Below are 21,858 nucleotides of genomic sequence, written 5' to 3' on the forward strand. Positions count from 1 at the left end.
AGAAATTTACTCCAAAATGTGTAACTTCGTGATTCTGGTTAAAATGTATTATAATAAAGTAAAACTAAAACAAATAAATAAATTTTAAACAAATGTTTTATTTATGCAGCTGTGTTTCCAACATTTTAAACTGTTGTACAGTGAACAACATTCAATAGCATTCCATACAAGTTTTGAATATCAAAAAGCTTATAAAATTTTTGATCTGGGATTTTCAGAAGATATCTTTCACTATAAAAAAAAACCATGAAAATGAACAAAGGTCTCTGTAAATAGCTGTTTAGGTAACAAAGGAAAAAGTGATTGCCAATTAATAATATATTGCTTATCTTGCTCTTAAGTCCCCCACTCCAGGTCATTCCTTCATTTTGCCAACATCAATGTTATTCAATGCAAAAATGTATAAAAATTCATTAATGCAGGTTCATTAGAGATAGCACAAAATGTATTTTGAATAACTTATCAAATGCTGCAAGAAAGCAGTTTGTTTGGCATGGGATGAGTCACTTATCCACGATGATGTAGAGGATGTCAATCTTGCTCTGCTGACAACACACAGCAAGGAGGTATGGCTGCAGACCCCGTTGGTCCCGGAGATGTTCCTCTGAACTTCAGCATGACTAAAATGAAAGAATACATACACCAAACATAAGAAACCAGACATACGGCCACAACCATTATAAAACTTTAAGGATTCATAAAAACCAATAAAAGAAATTAATATTTTCCCAGACATACTCAAAGCTGCCATTTAATCACCTGCTGAACGTAATGTATATAAAAGCAAAGTGATAAATTACTACACATACTTTTATTTCAATTACCTTATAAAAGACAGCAAGTCTCTCGACTGCATCTCACGCACTGATTCCTGGAGACTTCAGGTGGTTTTGGAAGGAGATGTCACCATCCTCAAGTACTCCTCTCTGATTGGTTTAGCAGGAAGATGCCTAACAGGAGATTTCATTTTAGTGAAAAAATTGGGACTTTTTAAAAATAGATTTAGAAGTGCAAAAACACACTTACCTATTTTTATCAATCCTGTGAGCATCAGTATGTTCACCACTTGTCTTCTTATGGCATCACAGAGTTTCTGTTGTTCCACACTCCTGCAGAACTTCACCACCAGACATCATTTTGTAGGGCACTTCAACCAGCTATGAAATGAAGAATAATTAAACAAAAAGAAATACATGGAGAATTTAGATTACCCAAAAATGGCACAACATGTTTAAAGAGTTTAGGGGCACACTGAAATCATGCTACCTTTTTAGCAGACACTCCATTATCAGCATTCTCAGGTTTAGACAAAGCAAAATATAACTTAAGTCAAGTGTTCCAGTCAGTGCGATACTCCTATGTACGTTAGAGGACGTAACACGTCAGCGTTGCTAATTATTAGCCATGTGAATGTACAGGCTGGTAGCATTTAAATTACCATGGCCAAAATTATGATTTTAAATGATAGAAAAATATAACTTTAATTTTCATAAATACACGGCCCGATAATTGTGTGTGTGCGTGTGTGTGTGTGTAACCCTTTTGCTGCTAACAAAAGGGTTAGCAGCAACCCTTTTGTCGGTTGCTGCTAATTAGCAACCCACAAAAGGGCTGCTAGCTAATACATCGAGTATAGCCGTTGCAAAATAGACGAAGTATTAAATTAGTGGAAAAAGTCACATGGCTATCAACTTAAAAGCGCTTAACCAAAGATTTAAGAAGTTGTACTTACCGTTTAGAAGAACAGGAGAAGAAAAAAGGGAGCGGTTATCAAATTCCACTCCAAGGAAGACGATGAAGGAGGGAGGAGCTTATTTTCCTCCAATCAGACTGGAAACCATTTAACTCAGCAAATGTTAAAACAACACTTAAGGAGTAAAATCAACCCTGATGCAATCAACTATTGGAAATAACTTTAACACTGGGTGCCATTTAACGCCATTTAACGCCATCAAGGGTTAAAACAACTCTTAATGAGTTAAAGTCAACTCTGAAGTCTTTAACCCTGAAATTTTAACTCTTCAGTTTTTGCTGTGTAGTGGTGGAACTCTATTGAAATTTGGTGCAAAGTGCTATTTTACCGATTCAGCTTTCCAGAGTTTCAGGTAGCTCTGGTCATTCAAGGAACTTCTTTAGAAATATGGACTGTGGGCATTAGCTTTAGCATTGGGGACGTCTGCTGCAACATGTTTAGCACTGAGATGTTATTTTAGGCTTAAATACCTTCACTGATAGGCTAACTCCTTTTAACACAACTTCTACACACTGACAGTGTTGTCCAGCATCCCATCAGATTGGTGTTTGAAGCAGAAATGAGCCCCCTGTTGACCAAGAAAAGCAGCTTCAGTGGTGACTGTTAGTGGTTGGTGCATTTACATGGGGCGACTGTGGCTGTGTGGGTAGAGCAATCATCTTGCGATCAGAAGGTTGTAGGTTTGATTCCAGCTTCCTCCTGCCATGTGTTGATGTGCCCTTGGGCAAGGCACAAATTGCCTACTGATCTGCATATCAGTGTATGAATGTCTTTGTGAGTGCAAATGAGTGAATGTGACTCTAGTGCAAAGGGCTTTGAGTGGTCAAAATGACTGGAAAAGCTATGTAAGTTCAGACCATTTACATGTGAATACAAAGATTCCAGTTTGAGAATTTTGTATTTAAAAAACAAATGGAATAATAATTATTGGTTTTGCTACCCAACAACTTTCACTAAACCTTTGTGATAACTGACACCCTTTTTACATCACTGTGAAGGAATTTTGACCAACTCCTCTTTGGCAGGATTTTGTACATAAATAGGCTGTTTAAGGTAATCTCAATCTGGTTGGAGTCAAAACTTTGATTAGGACTCTCTAAAAACTTGATGTTCCTTTCAGAGGTGGACTTAGTGGAGCTCTTTGGTCCTGTTGAACTGAGGTTCTCTGGAGATATTTTGGTAATCGTAGCAGTGAGTAAAAAATAGAGTAAAAATAACTGGTTTGTTGGAAGTTAACATGTTAACATGGGTGACTTTAATCATTTAAAAACAACTCAAATGTCAAAATGTTTTTTCTGCTACTACTATTATTACTATTATTATAAATAATAGGAGGAGTAGTAGAAGTAGTACCAAGCAAAAATGTTTTACTCTAAAATCATCATTCATCATGCTCACACAGTGGTGTTAGTGGTGGTGTGTGTCCTCGAACCTCTCCTTCTCTCTCCTCCTCCCAGATGCGTTCAGTGGACCGAGTGTTCAAATTCATCGACTTAGCATCAGAAGAGACCTTCCAAGGAAAGCCTGGAGGAAAAGGAGGTTCTGATCTTGTCATCAACAACCCAAGCGCGTACAGCTACTGGCCTAACCGCGGCCAGCTGGATGTCCAGGGTCTCACCGTCAAATACACAGAAGCTGGGCGGGCCGTGCTCAACGATATCTCCTTTGCTGTGGAGGGGGGTCAGAGTGTAAGTCCTGAGTGGTGACTGGACGTCCAGATGTCCAGGGACACCTTTGGATTTTAATTAGTCAATCAATCAATCAATCAATCAATCAATCAGGTCTCTTTATGTAACACATTTCAGCAATAAGGGGGTTCAAAGTGCTTTACATCATAAAAACACGAAACTACAAAGTGATAAAAGACATCATACAGTCACCAAATGTAATGTAAATATTACATTTTGATGAGTGTCATTACCAAAATCATCGTTACATATTAAATATGTTGGTCAATTATACATACTTGATCAGGAGCAGCTCTGACCAGGTGGGATTTAGTCTAGATTTAAAGAAACTGAGTGTTTCGGATGTTTTGCATCCGAAACACTGGAAGTTACTAAGTGATATTAGTTTTCTAGTTCCTGCTTTGGAGACCTGAACTTTCCCCAAAATGAGCATCACTTCATCCTATAGAGCTTTGAAAGTTGGTACACATAAACTCAGAATTGGGGAAAAAAAAAAAAAAAAAACGTTTCTAAGCATGTTCTTAACCCAACATGAAGTCAGACATTTTGGTTCAGTCTTCTTTTTGATGTTTTACACATGTTGGATTTACTCTGAAGTAACGGCTTTAGAACTGGTGAAATAAGTAAATAAATTAAAGGGTGCAGATGTAACCCGTCCTCAAACTTGGATTTGCTGCCGTGGAACATGAAGCTGGTCTTCCAGTCCTGAACACCTCTGAACCTCCTGTGTGTCGGCTGAACCACAGTCAGTCCGGCCTGGTAAACATCTGAAAACGCTCAAGCTGAACCCATTGATGACAGGAAGTCAAGTGTTTTACTTGTGGTTTCAATTTTGACCCTGGCAATTAGCATCTATATTAGCATGGAGTGGATTATTTTGGATTGTAGTCTTCACCAAAACTTTGCCACTAAACTAGACTTTGGTGGAATTCTCACATTAACATTTTTGCTCAACTCTATGTTGCTTCATAGCAAATCTTAACTGAATTTGACCCTGAACATTGTGACCCTGCAGTAAGCACATTGAGGCGGTGGTGACACAGATCAGAACGTCGGCAAGAAACAATGGACAGTAGTATGGAAGCACATGTCTGCCATGAATGGAAAAGCAAAACCTTAATCAAAAGCTGTAACTATGAGTTTTAAAGCCATCATTACGAGAACAAAATTACTTTTTCTTCCAAATGCATCCATTTGGCCTTTTGGATCTATTGCGCTGTCTGCAAAGATGGCGTCTGAGTAGGTGGAGAAGGACTATAGAGATGCTTTTACAATAAAAAAAAAATCTTAATTTGCATAAGAAGGATTTAAGGAGAGTAAATGCACAATTGAATAAATTCTATGTAAAACTGACAATTACAACTTCCTGTTGGGCTTTTATGTTTTCTTTCATGGCAGAAATGGGCTTCCATACACTTAAGACTGCAGCTTTACTTTGTACTAAAACTTTATCATTTTATTCTCCTTTGACTCTACAAAGCATCTGAGGTACAGAATAGCTGAGCCAGTTCAGCAGGAATCCTGACCGGTCCGACTGTTTCTGATGGATTAGTTGATTGTTTCGAGGAGAAAAGTTCAGCTTGGTTGCATTTGTCTTTAAAGAGGATCTAGTTCACACAGTACTGGACTCTAAGCATTCATCAGTGTTAAAGTGGTCCTAACTTTAACTTTAAAACCTCTGAGGACAGAAGACATCCATTCAGTCTATTTTTCCTCAGCATGTATTTTAAACACTTTCCCCTGCTGGTTAGAATAATAATTATATTGATTCTTTTAGATCAGTCCAAGTTATTGATTCTCAATTCTAATTTCAAAATAAAAATAAAAAGATTTTTCCTTTCCACCTGTTACCACATCCTGCCAAGCAAGATGTTGACTTATGTAGAAATAAAAGATAAAAAATATTAAAAGAATTAAAAGAGGTGAACTGGTAGTGTCTAGAGAGAAGTTAAAAAGGTTCGTTCCACTTCTTGTCTTTGAATGTAAATGATTTATTAGCAGTCAAAGACAAAATAGAGGCTCTGTACTTTGGCCCCATTGGTTCATAAATTATGTTCTTCTGGGAATAATTATAATAATCAAGAGCTTCTCAGAATCAAACCTGGTGAGCATTAGCCCTCCAGTTTAACCCTGATGCCTCCTAATGACCTTTGAAAGGATGTGGAGGAAAACAAAGTTTGTATACGCTAGAGTGTAAAATGTTGCAAGTTAGAACCTTTTAGCCCAATGTGTAAAAACACATTTTCTAAACAGAATGTTTTAATGTGGTGAAACAAATACTAATTTCCTCTGTTCTGTATGCAGGTGGGTCTGCTGGGTCGGACCGGGTCTGGGAAGAGTACCCTGCTGTCCGCTCTGCTGCGCCTCGCCTACACCGAAGGGGAAATGTACATCGATGGAGTTTCTTCCAGCTCCATGTCCTTGCAAACATGGAGGAAGGCCTTTGGAGTGGTGCCGCAGGTACACATGTTCAAATTCAGACACATAAGGTTAGGCTGCTGGTGACTGAGGAAAATTAATGTTTAATATAGACAAAAATTATATTAAAAATGGAAAAAAAAAAATTTTTCTTAAATTTTACTTTGCTTCATTTGTGTTTTATTTTGGCAGGTTTCCAATGCAGTTTTTATACGTGTGTTATACACTTATGCAGTTTTAAATGGATGGATGAAACATTTGAGATTCAGGCTTTAATGTCTTTAATAAAAGGGGGAGTAAATGGTGGTGGTCTAGAGGTGTGTGTGGGGTGATGTCATGTTGAAATTAAATTTATTTGCAATTATTTATTTCTCTTACTTTGATCTAAAAGAAAGTCTTCATTCTGACTGGAACCTTCCGGATGAACCTGGACCCGTACGGCCGTTACAGTGATGATGAGCTGTGGCGGGTGGCTGAGGAGGTGAGGCTGTTTCTAGTCAACTATAGGAAGGCAATATTATATATTTAGTTATCGCTACAAAATGTCATTGTAGCAATAAAAGAACACAAGAGGGATATGAAGTGTTTGTATTGTAGAAGTCAGCCATGTTCCATCAGCAGCCTCCTCCGCCCTGTGCAGTAAGGTAAGCTGTGTGTGATTCCTGCAGGTTGGGTTGAAGTCGGTCATCGAGCAGTTCCCCGATAAGCTGGACTTTGAGCTGAAGGATGGCGGCAGCGTTCTGAGCAACGGTCACAAACAGCTGATGTGTCTGGCCCGCTCCATCCTCAGCAAGGCCCGCATCCTGCTGCTGGACGAGCCGTCCTCCTACCTGGACCCCATGTCAGTATGAGCACCAGGCACCAACACTCTGTGTTCTGCTTTTATCATGTTGTTATAACAATTATGATTCATCAGTTTTACACTAAGTTGTTCATTAAAAAAAAAAAAAAAAAAGTCAAAATTCAGTGTGTTTTTAAATCTTCTGTTATGAACAGTTTTCCTACTGACGTAAAGACTGGTTGAGGTCTTTTATTTGTTGGAATATTCTGTTTATGTCCCACATGCTGCAGTACAAACTGGACTCAGTGTGGATGATCTAAACATTTCCAGCCCTGCTGCAGTTCAAAGTTAATTGTTTCAGTTCTAACAAATATTTGATTCATCTGAAATAATGGAAGCTAGGCTAACATCACTGAGGCTAAACCTGATGCTGGCATTTAGGAGTGTGTTGTTGGCATGTTTGGCCTCATCTGGGTCAGTCACATTCAGAGTTGGCTAGTAACTTACTTGAGAAACTTTTTTGAAAAAAAAAAAGTAATTTTCTGAGTAATTTTACTATGCTGTACTTCTTACTTTTACTTGAGTAATTTTAATATGAAGTATTTCTATTCTTACTTGAGTAAAATTTCAGGATTTTCTACCCACTGAATGAAAACAAATATGTTTTAACCAAAAATTCACCATACACACACCCCTTCAATTTTGGTTACATTTCAGAAGTTTTATATAGAAAGAAACTGATTTGGGGGGAAAAAATCTTTTGCCTGATTTTGTTATTTTTTGTTGTAATTTTTGTCCTTAAAATGTCAAAATTTCCACTTAAGCTTATATTTTGGTCCATCTGTAAATATTAAATGATTGATAATTGATAGTCACCTTTTTACCAAATACTTTTTTACTGTTGAGTAATTTTTTGGACAGCTACTTTTTACTTTTACTTGAGTAAAAATATGTGCTACTGTTACTTGAGTACAATTTTTGGGTACTCTCCTCTGGTCACATTAAATGTATGATTAGTGAGGACAAACTTCAAAATATGGCCAGACAAACTGCTGAGGCAATAGTTAATAACAGCCACTTTTTTATCCATCTTTTTGGCTTTTATTATTTTCCCAAGCATTTGAAGCAAAATGTTTGACAAACTTACATTTAGAAAGAAATCAAATATTTTGCAGCCAATTTTCCTTTTTTTTTTTCTAACACTTCAACTCTCAATTCCTATTTTTCCTTACCAGCCATAATTAGCCAGTTCAAAACACCTGTCTTCCACTAGGTTTCTGTATTAGCAGAGCTGATGTCTCTGTAGCTGCGTTTCTATTACAAATGTGCACAAAACTTAGTCAATAATCCACTAATAGCAACCCCCCCCCACACACACACACACACAATTTTGAAATTGCTGTGTTTCCATTAAACAAGACATACAATTAAAATCACATGTGAATAAGTTTGTTCATGCAATAAGTCATTAAAAAACAAAAACAAACCATCCTCCTCCTACAACTTCCTGTCGTCTTCTTCATCATTTTTACCAGTAGTAACATCCAGCTGTTGATCATGTGAGTTGTGTGATGAGGAAAAAGTGTTTTGAAACGGTTGAAAAAAACACCTCAGTCTAGCACAAAAACTTAACGTTTTTTTGAAAACTGTTGTGTTTCCATTGGGCAAATTTGTTCTCGGAATTTCAATTTGTCTTATGTTTAATGGAAGCTGTAGAATGGTAGCTAACTTTGAGTCTTCCTGTCGTGACCTTGCTTTCTCGGGTAAAAGTTAGTTAGTCAGACAGGGACAGAGTTTCCCAGTTTCTGCTCCTCCACCATTGCCGCTGATGTTCAGTGTCCCGCTGTGCACTCAGACGTTTGATCACCTCCAGGAAGCGGCCGCCTCCTGAAAGCGATTAAAAGTTTGTATATTTCTTTGTGCTTGTGGCGTCCTGCAGGATGAGGTCACAGTGCAGAGCAGACCATGCACGTCCTGTCACTGCATATGGTGACAATCTGCCGTGCTTACAGTAATGTTGCGCCCCTGTGTGTGTGGTTGGTGTAAGCATGGACGCAGAACATGATCATGGAGGGAAATGAAGCTTGAAATGAGCGATCCAGCTCCGTGCTGGCTTGTCTACAGGTTAAACTTTGATGCTGCTGCTGGTGATGATGATGATGATGATGATGATGATGATGATGATGATGATGATGATGTGTGTGTGTTTTTGTGTGTGAGCAGAACACTGCAGGTCCTGAGAAAAACGTTGAAGCAGTCGTTTTCCAACTGCACCGTCATCCTGTCTGAACACAAAGTGGAGCCGCTGCTGGAGTGCCAGTCGTTCCTGGTGAGTTTCTAGCAGCACTACATCAGCCTCAGTCTCACAAAGTTAAAGTCTCTTCATTAATGTTGTGAGTTTAGACATGCGTTTGTTGCCATGTCAGTGATGGGGGCTTGGTGGCTGAACAAGGTGGTGGTGTGACAAGGAGGCCTTGTTACATAAGAGCACAGCAATGAAACCAAAATCATTTTTAATGATTCCTTCTAGCTCAGGGGGCTACAACCTGCTACAACTGTTCTCTCTCTCTCACTATATCCTGCAGACATTTTTTTCTCTCACTGTTTGAAGTTGAATCAGACCAAACTTTTCCTCTTTTAGCTTTGTTAGAATTACCAAAATTATTTATTTTTGCTAAATGCCAGAAAGCATGGCATGAGAATTTTTTTGAATTTTTTTTTTTTTTTTTTGTAACTTTTGTCAAATTCACTTTTTGCATAGATTTGGTAGGTATCAGAGATTACTGTCTTTTAAACCACGTGGTAATTCTAACTAAGCTAAAACAATTTAACTTCAGACAGACAGAAAAATTTAGTTTGTGTCTTCTAATTTGGTGTATGTAAATATCTGGTCTCAACTGCATTATATATATAATGAAAGTTTTTTTGTATTAACTCCTCTTTTGTCACATTGACATTACACTGATGTTTCAGAGCCGAAGAAGTATTTGAAATCTATTATTTACTAATTTTTAGGTTGGAAATGCTAAATGTATCTGTCCTATGTTTTTTTACAAGGTTTATTGTTTTCCTTTATTTCAAAACCTAAAAATTGAAGACAAAAAAAAACAGCAATTCTTCAAAAATGACAACAAAATTCGTACATGATAAAGTGGTATATTTATCAAACCTCTAATAGTTGATATTTATATTTTTTTTCCAAAAGGTCACAACATTTGTGGCTCTAAATTGTTGTTTTTTTATTGTACTGAGAATGAAAAGGATTCTTTGTTTTGTAATGGTTGCTGAACCCTGTTCTAGCTGAACCTGTAACTCTATGGCTGCAATGACTAATCAGATATGTCTGATTATTGAAATAATCGTCAACATAATTTAGTAATGTATGAAGTGTTAGCTGGAGTATATGGACTCAAAAGGACAATCTGTGAAAGATCAACACACTCAGAGCAGTAAATGAGCCAACACTGTACAAAAAATATGTACATTTTGCATCCAAGGAACCCCCCCCTTTTGGCGGGGGGCCAAAAAAAAAGATAACACTTTGTTTGAGGGGGTGTGCATAAGTCTGACATGACACTGTCAAACGTTACATAACATCTGTTATGACGATGAGGGAATCTTCATGAATGTTTATGACATAAACATTCATGAAGTGATATCCAAGTGATATTTAGTAAATAATGACATTTTATTCCATTAAATGTGTCAACTTTGCATGAAAAATGTCATTTTGTACCAAATGACACATCATGACAACAGCTGAAAATGTTCATGAATGTTCATCGTCATAACAGATGTTATGTCACGTTTGACAGTGTCATGTCAGACTTATGCACACCCCTTCAAATAAAGTGTTACCAAAATGGCTTAAATGAAAGTCGATTAATCGTCAGAATAAACGATAGGTCAATCGATAACTAAAGTCATGGTTGGCTGCAGCCGTAGTTGTAACTGCTTCTCCCCTCATCCACAGATGATTGAGAAGAGCTCTGTGAAAAGCTACGACACCATTCAGAAACTTATGAATGAAATGAGTCACCTGAAGCAGGCCATCAGCCCCGCCGACAGGCTCCGCCTCTTCCCCACCCCCCATCGCCTCAACTCCATCAAGAGACCGCCACCTCAGACCACCAAGATCTCGTCGCTACCAGAGGAAGCCGAGGACGAAATCCAGGACACGCGGCTCTAAGCAGCCAGCCGCGCGCCGCACGAACACGACCCAGAGTCTGATCCGGCCTGCAGACAGAACCCAGTCAGAACGACCTGACTGGCTTCAAACAGAATCACAAACAGAGGGATTCAGCCATAGAATCAGTTTTAATTTAAGAGAACAAAGGAAACAAAACAAAAATATTGATTTTTACATTTTTTTAAAATAAAGCCGCATATTTAAATAGGATATTTTTTAATGATTATAAACATCTTTTTTTAATTATTCTTTTAGGTTTTTTATAGATGACGCTAGCACAACGCATGTAGCTGAAACAGTTTTACTGAAAGAAGCACAATTCGATCACTGTAAGACACAACAGCCAATCTCAAATGTCTGAATTATTCTGACATTCAGATTGATGTCAGAATTTCCTAATACTTATAAATTAGCCTTTTAAATTTAAAATGCACTGCTAAATATCTCTAGTGGGATGCACCAATAAATGGGTCCTGATTTCCTTCATTTTGGGAGATCGGCCGATACTGATATGGGAAGCTGATCTTATCTACCTCGGCAAAGGTAGATTTTTTTTTTCAACCACTGTCCTTTTCTGCTTTACAGTGAGAGAGGTCTGACTGACTGACCGGCCCACCAGGTCACATCAGCATGTTTACTGTTTACTGTTACCAAAATGTGACTTTCCTGCTATATTTACCGACAATTGAGGCAAAAAAAAAAAAAAAATGGTACCAGCCAACATTGGAATCAGCAGGTCAGGCTTTTTAAAGATCGCTCAGAAAACTACAATTGGTGCATTCCTAATTGCTAACGTTCATCAACTTTTCTTGGTTTTGATGATTTTTTAAATAGTTTTTTTAGTTTGTTTTTTTTAAATCAAAGTATAAAACAGAAATCACTGACTGTATGGAGTTACTCTACTGACAATGCACAATAATACAGCAGCTGTTTGAATCGTTTGTCTGCATATGTTTGCATATCCAGGCTCAATGTGATCTTTTAGGTTATATGCAGAGTAAATGTGATGACGTCACACCCAGCTTGGTACGAAACACCTGCAAGGAAGGTTGAGAAAAGCTGACTGTGAAACGTGAACGAGGATTTGTGTGAAGCAGTGAGTGGAGGAGCAGCAGGGAGGGAAAACATCCTCCGTGTGACGGAGCAGATGAAGTCCATGTGGAAATGCTTCATACTCTGGAATTCTTTCACACAACTGGATTATAACTTCTCCAACCATTCCACTAAACACAAACGCAGTTCAGTCTTTTAGCTTTTTTAGTTTGGTTGCCTGGTAGGAAGGCCCCGCCCACCCGCAGGCACTGACTCCGCCTCCGTTCTTCCAGCTGTTTTTATGGCAGTCTTTCATTGTTGTTCCCACAGGCAGCCTTTCAAGTTCAGCGTCCACCATAAAATTATGACCACAGAAATGGAAATACTGCTCAGGATTTGCACTGGTGGATCAGGGGATTTAGTTCCAGGCACACCTAGTTATAAAATCACATTTATCTGGTTGATTTATGGTCTGTCCAAGTTTTCAATCATCATTTAATCTTGGGTACATTTTGTCTTTTACAATAAGCCATATGAAATGTAAACTACATACAGATTGATGTAGTTCAGGCTGCAGAAGCGTGAAGTCATTGGTTTATGCAATATAGAGCCAGGGTTTCCAAACTGCGGCACGGGGCCAATCAGACTCAGTAAAATCTGTTGGTTATTTGTCTCTAAATAAGTCACTATCTAGTGACTTTTACTCAAAGGCTGCACCCAAATCTGCTTTTAACTGACTTTACTAAAACTTTTTAAATACAACAAGCATTTTGAAACGAGTCGCCGAAATATTCTTCTGCTCAGAAACAACTCTCAAGTACTTCTGACTTAGATGTTGGCCCATGTATCAAAAAGTTTGAACGCCCTCTGAAAAGGAGAGCCAGCAACTAATGGCCATTAGAGGAACTGCACCTACCAATGCCTTGATATTCAGCTGCTTGCTGGTGTTGAACTTTCCTCCTGCTTGTCATCCAAACACAGAGCTTTTCTGCTTGTGGAGCAAGCCACAGGTACTTGCTTCTGATTTGGACTCGGTTCTGCTAAATGGTTAATAAACCTCAGAAATGCGTCAGAGTTTAACCTTTGAACTCAGCTCATGGAACTGCTTTCTGATGGTGTACGTCAGAACTTTCAATTAGTCTTCCTGACCCGAAAAGTAGCCTCGCTGGTGTCAGCACACACACACACACACACGCACACACACACACACACACACACACACACGCCTGCAAAGCATGACGTTGTTGACTGATGCAAGTAGACTCAAACACCCCTATTTTTCTATTTGTATGCACTTTACAGGTACCCTGAGGTACTCTCATCAGCTCTCACAGATCATTTTCTAATCAAATCGTTGAAATAAACCAACATTAAAGTTTGAACTCTTGTCATTAACTAACGTGTCCTGATTGTTGTGTAGATTTTTTCCATTAGAAAACAATCATTTCTTTTGAAAGTTGGAAAGTCATTTTGATTCTTCAAACATGATCGTTTCTTCTTTTTGTTGAGGAAAGTGCTTTTGAAACTGAATTTTATATATATATATATATATATATATATATATATATATATATATATATATATAGTAAGTAAAACAAAACAACTTTTTATTACTCATAGGAAAGGGACACAAATGTCCAGAGAACTGCAAGTGTTTTTGTTCAATCATCTGTATTTGGAGTAAAACTAGATTTGGAGAATTTGACTGTGTGGCAGCGTCTTCCTTTTGTCCCGACATCAACTTTATTGCTGGCGTTTTTGGATCTTGCTTGTTGTTGTCTCCTGTTGCTAAAAGCTGTTTGGTTCCACAAGACAAACTATTAAACACCAGTGGAGTCAGTCTGACTAACAGCAGCTGTCAAGGTTTAGTGTGTCAGCTCACAATATTTTAGTCATATAGAGTGTTTACGCAGGAATCCTGCACATTTTGAGTTAATTATATGCAAATGCAAATTGTACTAAGTGTATTTTCTGGATATTTAAAGGCGTTAAATATCCAGACACACATCTCAATCTTTGTCTCTTCGGACTATAAAACTTGACTTTTCTTGGTGTAGTTGTGTCTTGACTCAGGACAGAAGCTCTGGTATTATTATTGAGGTAATATTTATTGAGGTCTAACATTAAAACATTTTCTTTTTACATTTATTTATTGGGTTATAAACTTATGTCTTGATTGAAGATGACTGGACAAACCAAAACTCTACAGACTTAAACACTTATTATTATTATTTTTATTATTATTAATGTATTTATAAACAGGCTGGAAATGAATGAACATGAATCCGGTGGAAACGTTGGGCATTTAAAATATTTATTATGGCTTACAACTGACAGAGGACATCCTGTGTTTATACACTTCTATTACTTATTGCCACATCCCATTCACTTTGAAACAAGTGGAGGGTTTAAAACCAAACTTATTCTACAAACACTTATGTACAAGGTTTAGTGTTCTTTTTTATTTTTTAAAGTTTCCTCAGCAGTTTTTCTTTAAGGTTTCATCACTGTACAAGAGTAATACCACGTACACCAACCTAAAGAGCATACTCTTATTTACAAATATATTTGGTAAAACCCTGATTAATTTCAACAGTATTTAAACCAACCTTGCAACTATCTGGAGATAAAACACTTGAATATCTCAAAGTACTTAATAGCAAAAAACAAGAAAGAACAAAAAGCCTGATAGTGTGCATGTGTGTGTGCATGTGTTTTATTTCTGCTGTGACCTTATTCCTACAGGAGAAGAAGACGATTTCACTGTAAGTACACCGGAGGGCTGAGCTGTTCCAGAAGGTTCAACACTGGATCTGAACGCCGTCCCATGATGCAATGGGCTCAAACACTTGAATTAAGGCAACAGAACAAAAACAACCTGCTGCTTTACTTTGTTTTGTCTTTTTTTTTTTTTTAATGTTACAGTGTTTTCACTCCTAGGTGAGCGTGTCGTTCAAATACTGTAGTAGAATCCACTATGGTCCCCAAGTACACAACTGCAGTACAGTGTAGCAAGTACAGAGAAGTACAAATCCAAGGTCGTCAGGTACCTAGTCTTTACATTGAGAATGGTTGAAGGTGGTGGTGGGGTGGGCCTACTGGTTGCTATGGTGCAGGTCTCTGTGGAGGATCCAGATATCGTCTTGTGAGCGGCTGCGCTCGTTCATGCTGTTTCGGTAGAAGTTGTTGTTGGGGGGGTTCTGCTTGGTTCTGCTGCTGCTAGCTGGAGCTCTCCTGAGGTTGGGGGGAGTCTGGGTCTGGTTGTTATTGCTGCTGCTGCAGGCGCTGGACGCCCGCGTCTGCTGCCCCCTGCTGTTCGGGATGGGAAGCTGCGACTTGATGCGGGGGCCGGAGCGGCGGTTGCTGCTGCTGCTGCTCTGATAGGCAGGCTGGACGGCGGTGCGGCCAGGCCCGCCGGGACAGATGGCCTGCTGGGACAGACGGATCAATATCGTCACACAGGAAACGGAACCTGGGGTTTAGTCAAAGCAACAGCAAAACTATACAGGGGGTCTAATAGTTTACTCTACTCAGAAGGGATTTCATTCTGATGGTTTGCTCATGTGTGAAGGCTTTAGTTCAACAATATGACATGCAGCAGCTGCTTTTCTATTAACCGTAAAGTTGCACAAATTGAAATTAGGTTAATAAATTCACTTAATGGAAAAATGGCAATTTCAATGTTTTAATAAAAGGTTTTTGTGAGGATATGTTGATTTTTGAGCTGCATGTTACTACTGGCGAAATGCAGAAGTTGTTGGAGGATGATGGACTGCCTTTGTTTTTTCTCACAGCATCACGTCATAAAAAGTTGTTTCATTCCAACATGTTGAATCCATAACTCTTCTGTAAAATCACCGACTACAATTTCCCTGTAGCCACTTCCAAGTAGGCGGGGCTTGTTGCTCAACACCTGAAGAAGATGCTCCTCTGATTGGCTGATACATGATGAGTGCTAGCACAATGACTGAATTATGAATATATATCATGTCCATCACTGCCATGATTTTTTATTTACTTTTTCAGGTGTAATTTTAATTTCATTTCTTATTTAATGGAGACACTGCAGTTGTGAAATTGTGTTTTTTCGCCATCAGCAGAATACAGACTAAGATTTGTGAACATTTGTAATGGAGGCACAGCTGGTGCCTCGCTGGAGAATTCAAATTCTCTGAACTTTACATTTTATCAAGTCACAACCATAAACATAATATATTTTACAGAGATTTAAAGTAACAGCCCAACACAAAGTGGTACAAATTATTCATGATTCTTAAGCTTCTTTACAAATATAAACGAAACTGCCTTTAACCATGCCATTAGCATAGCTGGATCATTTACACAAAGTTGATTGACAGCGTTAATACCCTCCTCCTGGCTCTGATTGGATGTTTCTGTTAAGTGGTGCATTTCATTACTGCAGACGGCAGTAGAACCAAAGAGGGGAGCCAGAGAGGTTTGGTTATCTGTCAGGACATGATGACAGTTTGAACAAACATATTATTTATTAAGCTTATATACTGTAGATTTAAAGGAGTTTTATATTCTAAAAAAATGTTCTAAGCTTTGAACATATTTTCTATAAAATGGAAAAGCACAACTGACAAGCCAGGAAAGAGTTTCAGAAAAAAGTCAAAAGCTCCACGGTGACTCTGGAGGAACTGCAGAGAACTGCGGCTCAGGTTGGACAATCTGATGACAACCATTAGATAACTCTGGCCTTTATGACATTTGCTACAATTTGTGTGTCTAGATGCCGGCAGCATGTAGAGACACTAAATGGCCTACATCTGTAAACGCAGCAAAAAGATTCAAATGATCTGAATACCAACTGCACAGATCATTTCTGCACAGCACTCTTCAGATTTTTCTTTTTTTCTGCTTAGTAATTATCCAATAGTTTGAGTTGGGATATCAGCCAAAATCCTAACATTTGTGATTATCATTTTAGAGAGGATAATGAAGTATGTGTGAAGTATATGTGAAACTTCTCATTACCTCTGACTGCTGCTGGACTGCTGCTTCCTGGTTGGACTTGTGGCAATGCTGTTCCTTACTGGGAGAGCTGGGAAACAGGATCAAGCTGTCTTTGACCTGGGAGATCTGTGGGACCCAAGAGGAAACATCAGAAACAGCTGGGTAAGAATACCTGAGGCTCAGCAACTAAACCTCTGATAAACACAGCAGGTCCAGAACATGACATTGACTTCCTGTGGTCTGTGCAGAATTAACGTGCTCAGCTTTGATCATTTATTTTTGAATATGAAATGTAGGGTCCTCTCCCACATCATGGACCAGTTACCAGAACAGGAGCTCATTAAACATTAATGCCAGCTCCAGACACACTGAATGCCTCTATATTTAGAACGCCTGTCAGCTGTGAGTCAAACTATTAGCATAATGTTGAAAAGCTTCCTGTCTTATCAGTAATATTAATTATTGTATATAAATAAGTGACTTAGCATGAACATGATGATTAGCCAACCTTAAAATGTGGATCTGTACATAACTCTGTACTGTCTGGTATCTGTGGCAAAATCAATTCATTTTCTAACATTTTATCTAGGTACTATATCATTATACAATGCTAAAAAACACACATTATAACTGCAGTAAAGGGTGAATGTTTCTTGTTCTAAATTGTTTATTCAAAAATTATCAACAGGAAGAAAAATAAGTTATCTTAATTAAGAAGGTTTAACTCTGGGGACTACAATCTTTGGAGTCGACTAATTATCAACTAGTCTGGTTTTAAAGAGTCATGGAGTCATGCTGGCTAGCTACCTAGCTTTAAAAAACATAAAAAAATGTTTTTATCAATTTTAATTCAATAAGATCATTTTCTATTTAAAAAGAAGTTGGGTTTTTAAAATCTAGAGCAGTATCTGTGTTTAGCACATTACATGCTAATCATGTTAGCTTTAGTAAAATGCCTTGAGACAACATTTGTTGTGAATTAGCGCTGTCTGAATAAACCAAATTAAACTGAATTGAACCAACATTCTGGCAACTAAATAGCTTGAAAATATTAGTTTTCAGAGTTAGTCAAATAAAGACCAAAGCTACAAGAATCAATAATATAACATGCAAATATAAAGCAACCTACTGCTAAAGATTAGCTTGCATTTTATCTCAATCATATCGTGTAACAAGTATGATAAACTTGCTTATCATACCGTGAGTATCTCATACTGGCCTACACACAGTAAAGACAGACTGATCTCCTCAATTCCTCTGCTGGTTCAGAGTGAAGTTTACCAGAGACATGCTGGTGTGTGACTACCTGACTGGTGTGTGACTACCTGACTGGTGTGTGACTACCTGACTGGTGTGTGACTACCTGACTGGTGTGTGTCTGCCTGACTGGTGTGTGACTACCTGACTGGTGTGTGACTACCTGACTGGTGTGTGACTACCTGACTGGTGTGTGACTACCTGACTGGTGTGTGACTACCTGACTGGTGTGTGACTACCTGACTGGTGTGTGTCTGCCTGACTGGTGTGTGACTACCTGACTGGTGTGTGACTACCTGACTGATGTGTGTCTGCCTGACTGGTGTGTGACTACCTGACTGGTGTGTGACTACCTGACTGGTGTGTGTCTGCCTGACTGGTGTGTGACTACCTGACTGGTGTGTGACTACCTGACTGGTGTGTGACTACCTGACTGGTGTGTGACTACCTGACTGATGTCCGGCTCCGACCTGCTGGAGCACATGGTCTGCAGCTCTCTGATCAGATCCGTCTCATCATCGAAGAACACCGGCAGGCCAGCCGGCTGCCTGCAAACCCAGACAATAATGTCACTACAAGCTGAATTATGAAACACACACACACACGCACACACACTCACACGCATGCATGCACACACACACCCATTCAGACTCCACAGCCCTGCAGCAGTGGTTACAGTCCATGTACTGGGTGTCAATAACAGCCAGAACACCAACCTGTGGCCATTGGACATGAACCGGACATCAGAGCTGGATACTGAGCCTGAAATCACACACATTCAGAAGAAGTTCTATTAACAAACAACAACATTAAGCTCCTGCTGAACTCAACAACATTCTTTGTCATTTTGATTTCCTTTCTGAGATTTTGCATCATCATCACAACTGAAGGTAGATAGAACGTACCGAATCATTAAAATACATTTGTTAAATAAATAAGGTGTTCTCTGTCACAATGGGAACCTCTGGGTCCTTTGATTTAATGACTTTGGAATCTATTAAGCCTATCAAACAGCGCCCTCATGTGGACACTCTCAATTCAAATTCCAAAATACTTTATTAAATCCCAAAGGGAAAATAAATGTTGTAACTCATATTATTTGAAAATTCTTCAGAGTTTTTGTAGACAGTGGCAGGAAGAATCTCCTGCAACAGTCTGTGTTACAGAAAATTTTAAGAAGCCTCTGCGACACTGTTTTTCTATGATGGTCTCATGAATGGGATGGTACTAACATGATACACAAATATGAACACAAGACCTTTCCATCTACGTCTGAGCTTTAAAGATGATTAATGATAAAATGTATCTGTAGCTGTGTTTCCATTACAAATGTGCTTTTCCAATATATATATTGTCAAAAAATACAATTTTGGAATTGTGGCATTTCAATTAAACAAGAAATGCAATTAAAATCACATGTGAATAAGCTTGTTCACACAGGAAGTAATGAAACATGCTACGGCATCATCTTTCTACCACTTCCTGTTGTGTTCTGTGTCGTTTCATCCCATAGTAACACCTGGCTTCACACAATGTGGAAAAAGTTTTTCTATCAAAGTTTTCTGAAATACTTTGATACAGTTGAAAAACCACAACATCCTAGCACAAAAACTTTATCAAAAAATTAGAATTTTTTCAAAATTACCATTAAGCAAATTCATTTTCATAATTACAATTTGCATAACTATATGGTCAGTGGACACCTAGCTAGTGTTTGATGTGAGTGTTGGGTCCAGATGCTGCTTCCTGTACTGACCCTCTCTGAAGGAGCCCCCAGAGCTCCACGTTACAGATGGGCTCCCCTTCTTCCTGGGGCTGGTGTTGGATCTCCTCAGTTTGCTGCCGTCTCGGCCCCGTCTCCCCCCCCCGGACCCCTCCCTGCAGGAGCTGAGGGCCGGCAGAGGAGATGAGCCCCCCTGAAACTCCAGCAGGTACCGGTCCATTTCTGAAGGATTGAGCAAAAATCGTTTCTTTTCCTCAAGCCTGATGTTTTGTGATCTGCATTGTTGGGGACGACGCCCACTCACCGTGGCGAGGGAGGGGGCAACCCGGCATCACGGCTTTGTTGACCAGGATGCTGAGGGCGGCTTTCACCACAGCCTGCTGTCCGGCGCTCAGCCCGCAGTTGCTAGGAGACGGTCGATGCGAGGGAGAGGAGGTGGAGCGCTTGGTTGTCACGCGGGAGATGACGGCCCCCTCCACCCGCGGCACCACCACAGCATTCCAGAGGCGGGCCAGCCATCTGTTGGAACACAATCCTGTCACATTCGCTCCACAGTCTGACTCCGCCTTCTTAGGGGATTGATGGGTCATTTATGGGTAAGATGCTGTTATCCAGCAGACGGCCACCTGACGATGGGCTGAGTGTTGTTGGCGACGACAGGGCAGGACAGGAAGAGCTGAGGGCCCAGCAGTGCCTCGTGGGTCCCCAGACGGGACAGACAGGCATTGAGCTGCTGCCACACCTGACTCATCCACTGTACAGAGCGCTCCATGAGGCCGTCTGCTGACCAGGCCGCACTCCCCACCTGCAACAGGAGCAGCTGCTTTTATTCTACACAAACCTAAACACTGCAGAGTTTCAACAGGTTACAGGTGAATTACCGGCAGAAGAAAAAGGGAACATGTTTTCCAGGCCACTTAATAGCACAATCAAGTAACTATGTTACCGTTAGTTGTTAAAAAACGCTATATATATTTCAAAAATGACTTAAAAAGAAATGTGACTTTGCAATTGTGAAATTGGGTCTCTGTCTCTTTCTGAAAGAAAGAACTGATTTCACTGTCTCCTATCAGGAGGAAGTAAAGCAGGAAAGTAAATCTAAGTGAGCGGCTGCAGCCAGACCTTTGACCTACCTTGTGGAGCAGCTTCCTGCGCAGGTGCCTTCCCAGCAGGCCGTACAGCGGCTCCTGGTCCCAGCGCAGCATCACCCAACGGAAATGCTGCTGAAGGCGGAGCTCTGATCCCTGGAGGCGGGACTTGGACAATGTGCCAATCAGGAAGCTGTTCTCCCTGACGTGGTGTAAACCTGCATGGGGACAGTGAGTGATGTGTGATCAGTCCTGGAGGTCAGTGGTTTTCAAGCCTGGTTCTCCAGGTACAAAGTACGATGTGTTTTAGATGTCTTCCTCCTGCAGCACACCTGGTTACAGCTGACAGTTGATTAATGAGATTTTGCTGAAGTGCAATGATCCAAACAGGTGTGTTAACCAGGGGGACATCTAGAAAATGCAAATTGGTCCTTTAACCAGTTGATAGACCATGACTGCTCCTGAGACTGAGATTCATCGTACAGCGGCTCCTGGTCCCAGCGCAGCATCACCCATTGGTGGTGCTTTAACCAATCATGAGTACCACAACACTAGAACCTTAACTTTTACATTCATCCATTTATTATCTATTCCTGCTTGTCTTTGCAGAGGTCGCTGGGCCTGGGGAACACCAATACATCACAGGGTACACCTTGCTGCGTTTCCATTACTAATGTGCACAAATCTTTGTCTACATACTGTTAATGTAAAAAAAATCAATTTTGCAATTGCAGTGTTCCAATTAAATACGAAAGCAGAATTCACCAGGTGTTGGATTGTTCACCCACTAGTAGGGAACGTGAGCCTGGTTTAGACCGTCGTGAGACATGTTAGTTTTCCCTACTGATAATGTGTTGTTGCAATAGTAAAATCTCATGTGAATAAGCAGAAAATGAGAATGTCCTATTATTTTATTATTATTTTCAAAAAGTTCTAACTGGGAGTTTTGCAG

General features: G+C 39.6%; 2 protein-coding genes and 1 long non-coding RNA gene across 6 annotated transcripts in view; 1 reads left to right on the forward strand and 2 right to left on the reverse strand.

The window, feature by feature from the left end:
* The window catches only part of cftr (CF transmembrane conductance regulator), a 50,621-nt gene extending 37,060 nt beyond the window's left edge, over window positions 1-13,561 (forward strand). Inside the window, exons 22-27 of the mRNA XM_015009941.2 lie at window positions 3,211-3,441; window positions 5,746-5,901; window positions 6,251-6,340; window positions 6,528-6,700; window positions 8,864-8,969; window positions 10,614-13,561. Of these exons, the coding sequence (XP_014865427.2) occupies window positions 3,211-3,441; window positions 5,746-5,901; window positions 6,251-6,340; window positions 6,528-6,700; window positions 8,864-8,969; window positions 10,614-10,829 (972 nt within the window). The 3' untranslated portion in view covers window positions 10,830-13,561. The remainder of the gene's footprint in view (window positions 1-3,210; window positions 3,442-5,745; window positions 5,902-6,250; window positions 6,341-6,527; window positions 6,701-8,863; window positions 8,970-10,613) is intronic.
* On the reverse strand, window positions 81-1,914 carry LOC148159501 (uncharacterized). Its single transcript, XR_015763153.1, has 3 exons — window positions 1,027-1,914; window positions 825-950; window positions 81-620 (listed from the first exon to the last, which is right to left on the reverse strand). It is a non-coding gene; the product is annotated as an uncharacterized LOC148159501 (long non-coding RNA).
* Window positions 13,562-14,158: 597 nt separating the features above from the next.
* Window positions 14,159-21,858, reverse strand: part of cttnbp2 (cortactin binding protein 2) — a 77,679-nt gene continuing 69,979 nt past the window's right edge. For 2 of the 4 annotated variants that reach the window (XM_015009939.2, XM_015009938.2), the window contains 8 exons: window positions 20,952-21,124; window positions 20,445-20,623; window positions 20,123-20,337; window positions 19,852-20,040; window positions 18,812-18,857; window positions 18,544-18,643; window positions 16,860-16,964; window positions 14,159-15,292 (listed from right to left, as the gene is read on the reverse strand). In XM_015009939.2, coding sequence (XP_014865425.2) covers window positions 14,957-15,292; window positions 16,860-16,964; window positions 18,544-18,643; window positions 18,812-18,857; window positions 19,852-20,040; window positions 20,123-20,337; window positions 20,445-20,623; window positions 20,952-21,124 — 1,343 coding nt within the window. In that variant the 3' untranslated portion in view covers window positions 14,159-14,956. The remainder of the gene's footprint in view (window positions 15,293-16,859; window positions 16,965-18,543; window positions 18,644-18,811; window positions 18,858-19,851; window positions 20,041-20,122; window positions 20,338-20,444; window positions 20,624-20,951; window positions 21,125-21,858) is intronic. The other 2 variants (XM_088006591.1, XM_015009940.2) reach the window with 1 other exon arrangement.

The sequence above is a fragment of the Poecilia mexicana genome, unplaced genomic scaffold, assembly GCF_051168715.1.
Source record: "Poecilia mexicana isolate PSO_F unplaced genomic scaffold, ASM5116871v1 scaffold_6, whole genome shotgun sequence".
Lineage (NCBI taxonomy): Eukaryota > Metazoa > Chordata > Actinopteri > Cyprinodontiformes > Poeciliidae > Poecilia > Poecilia mexicana.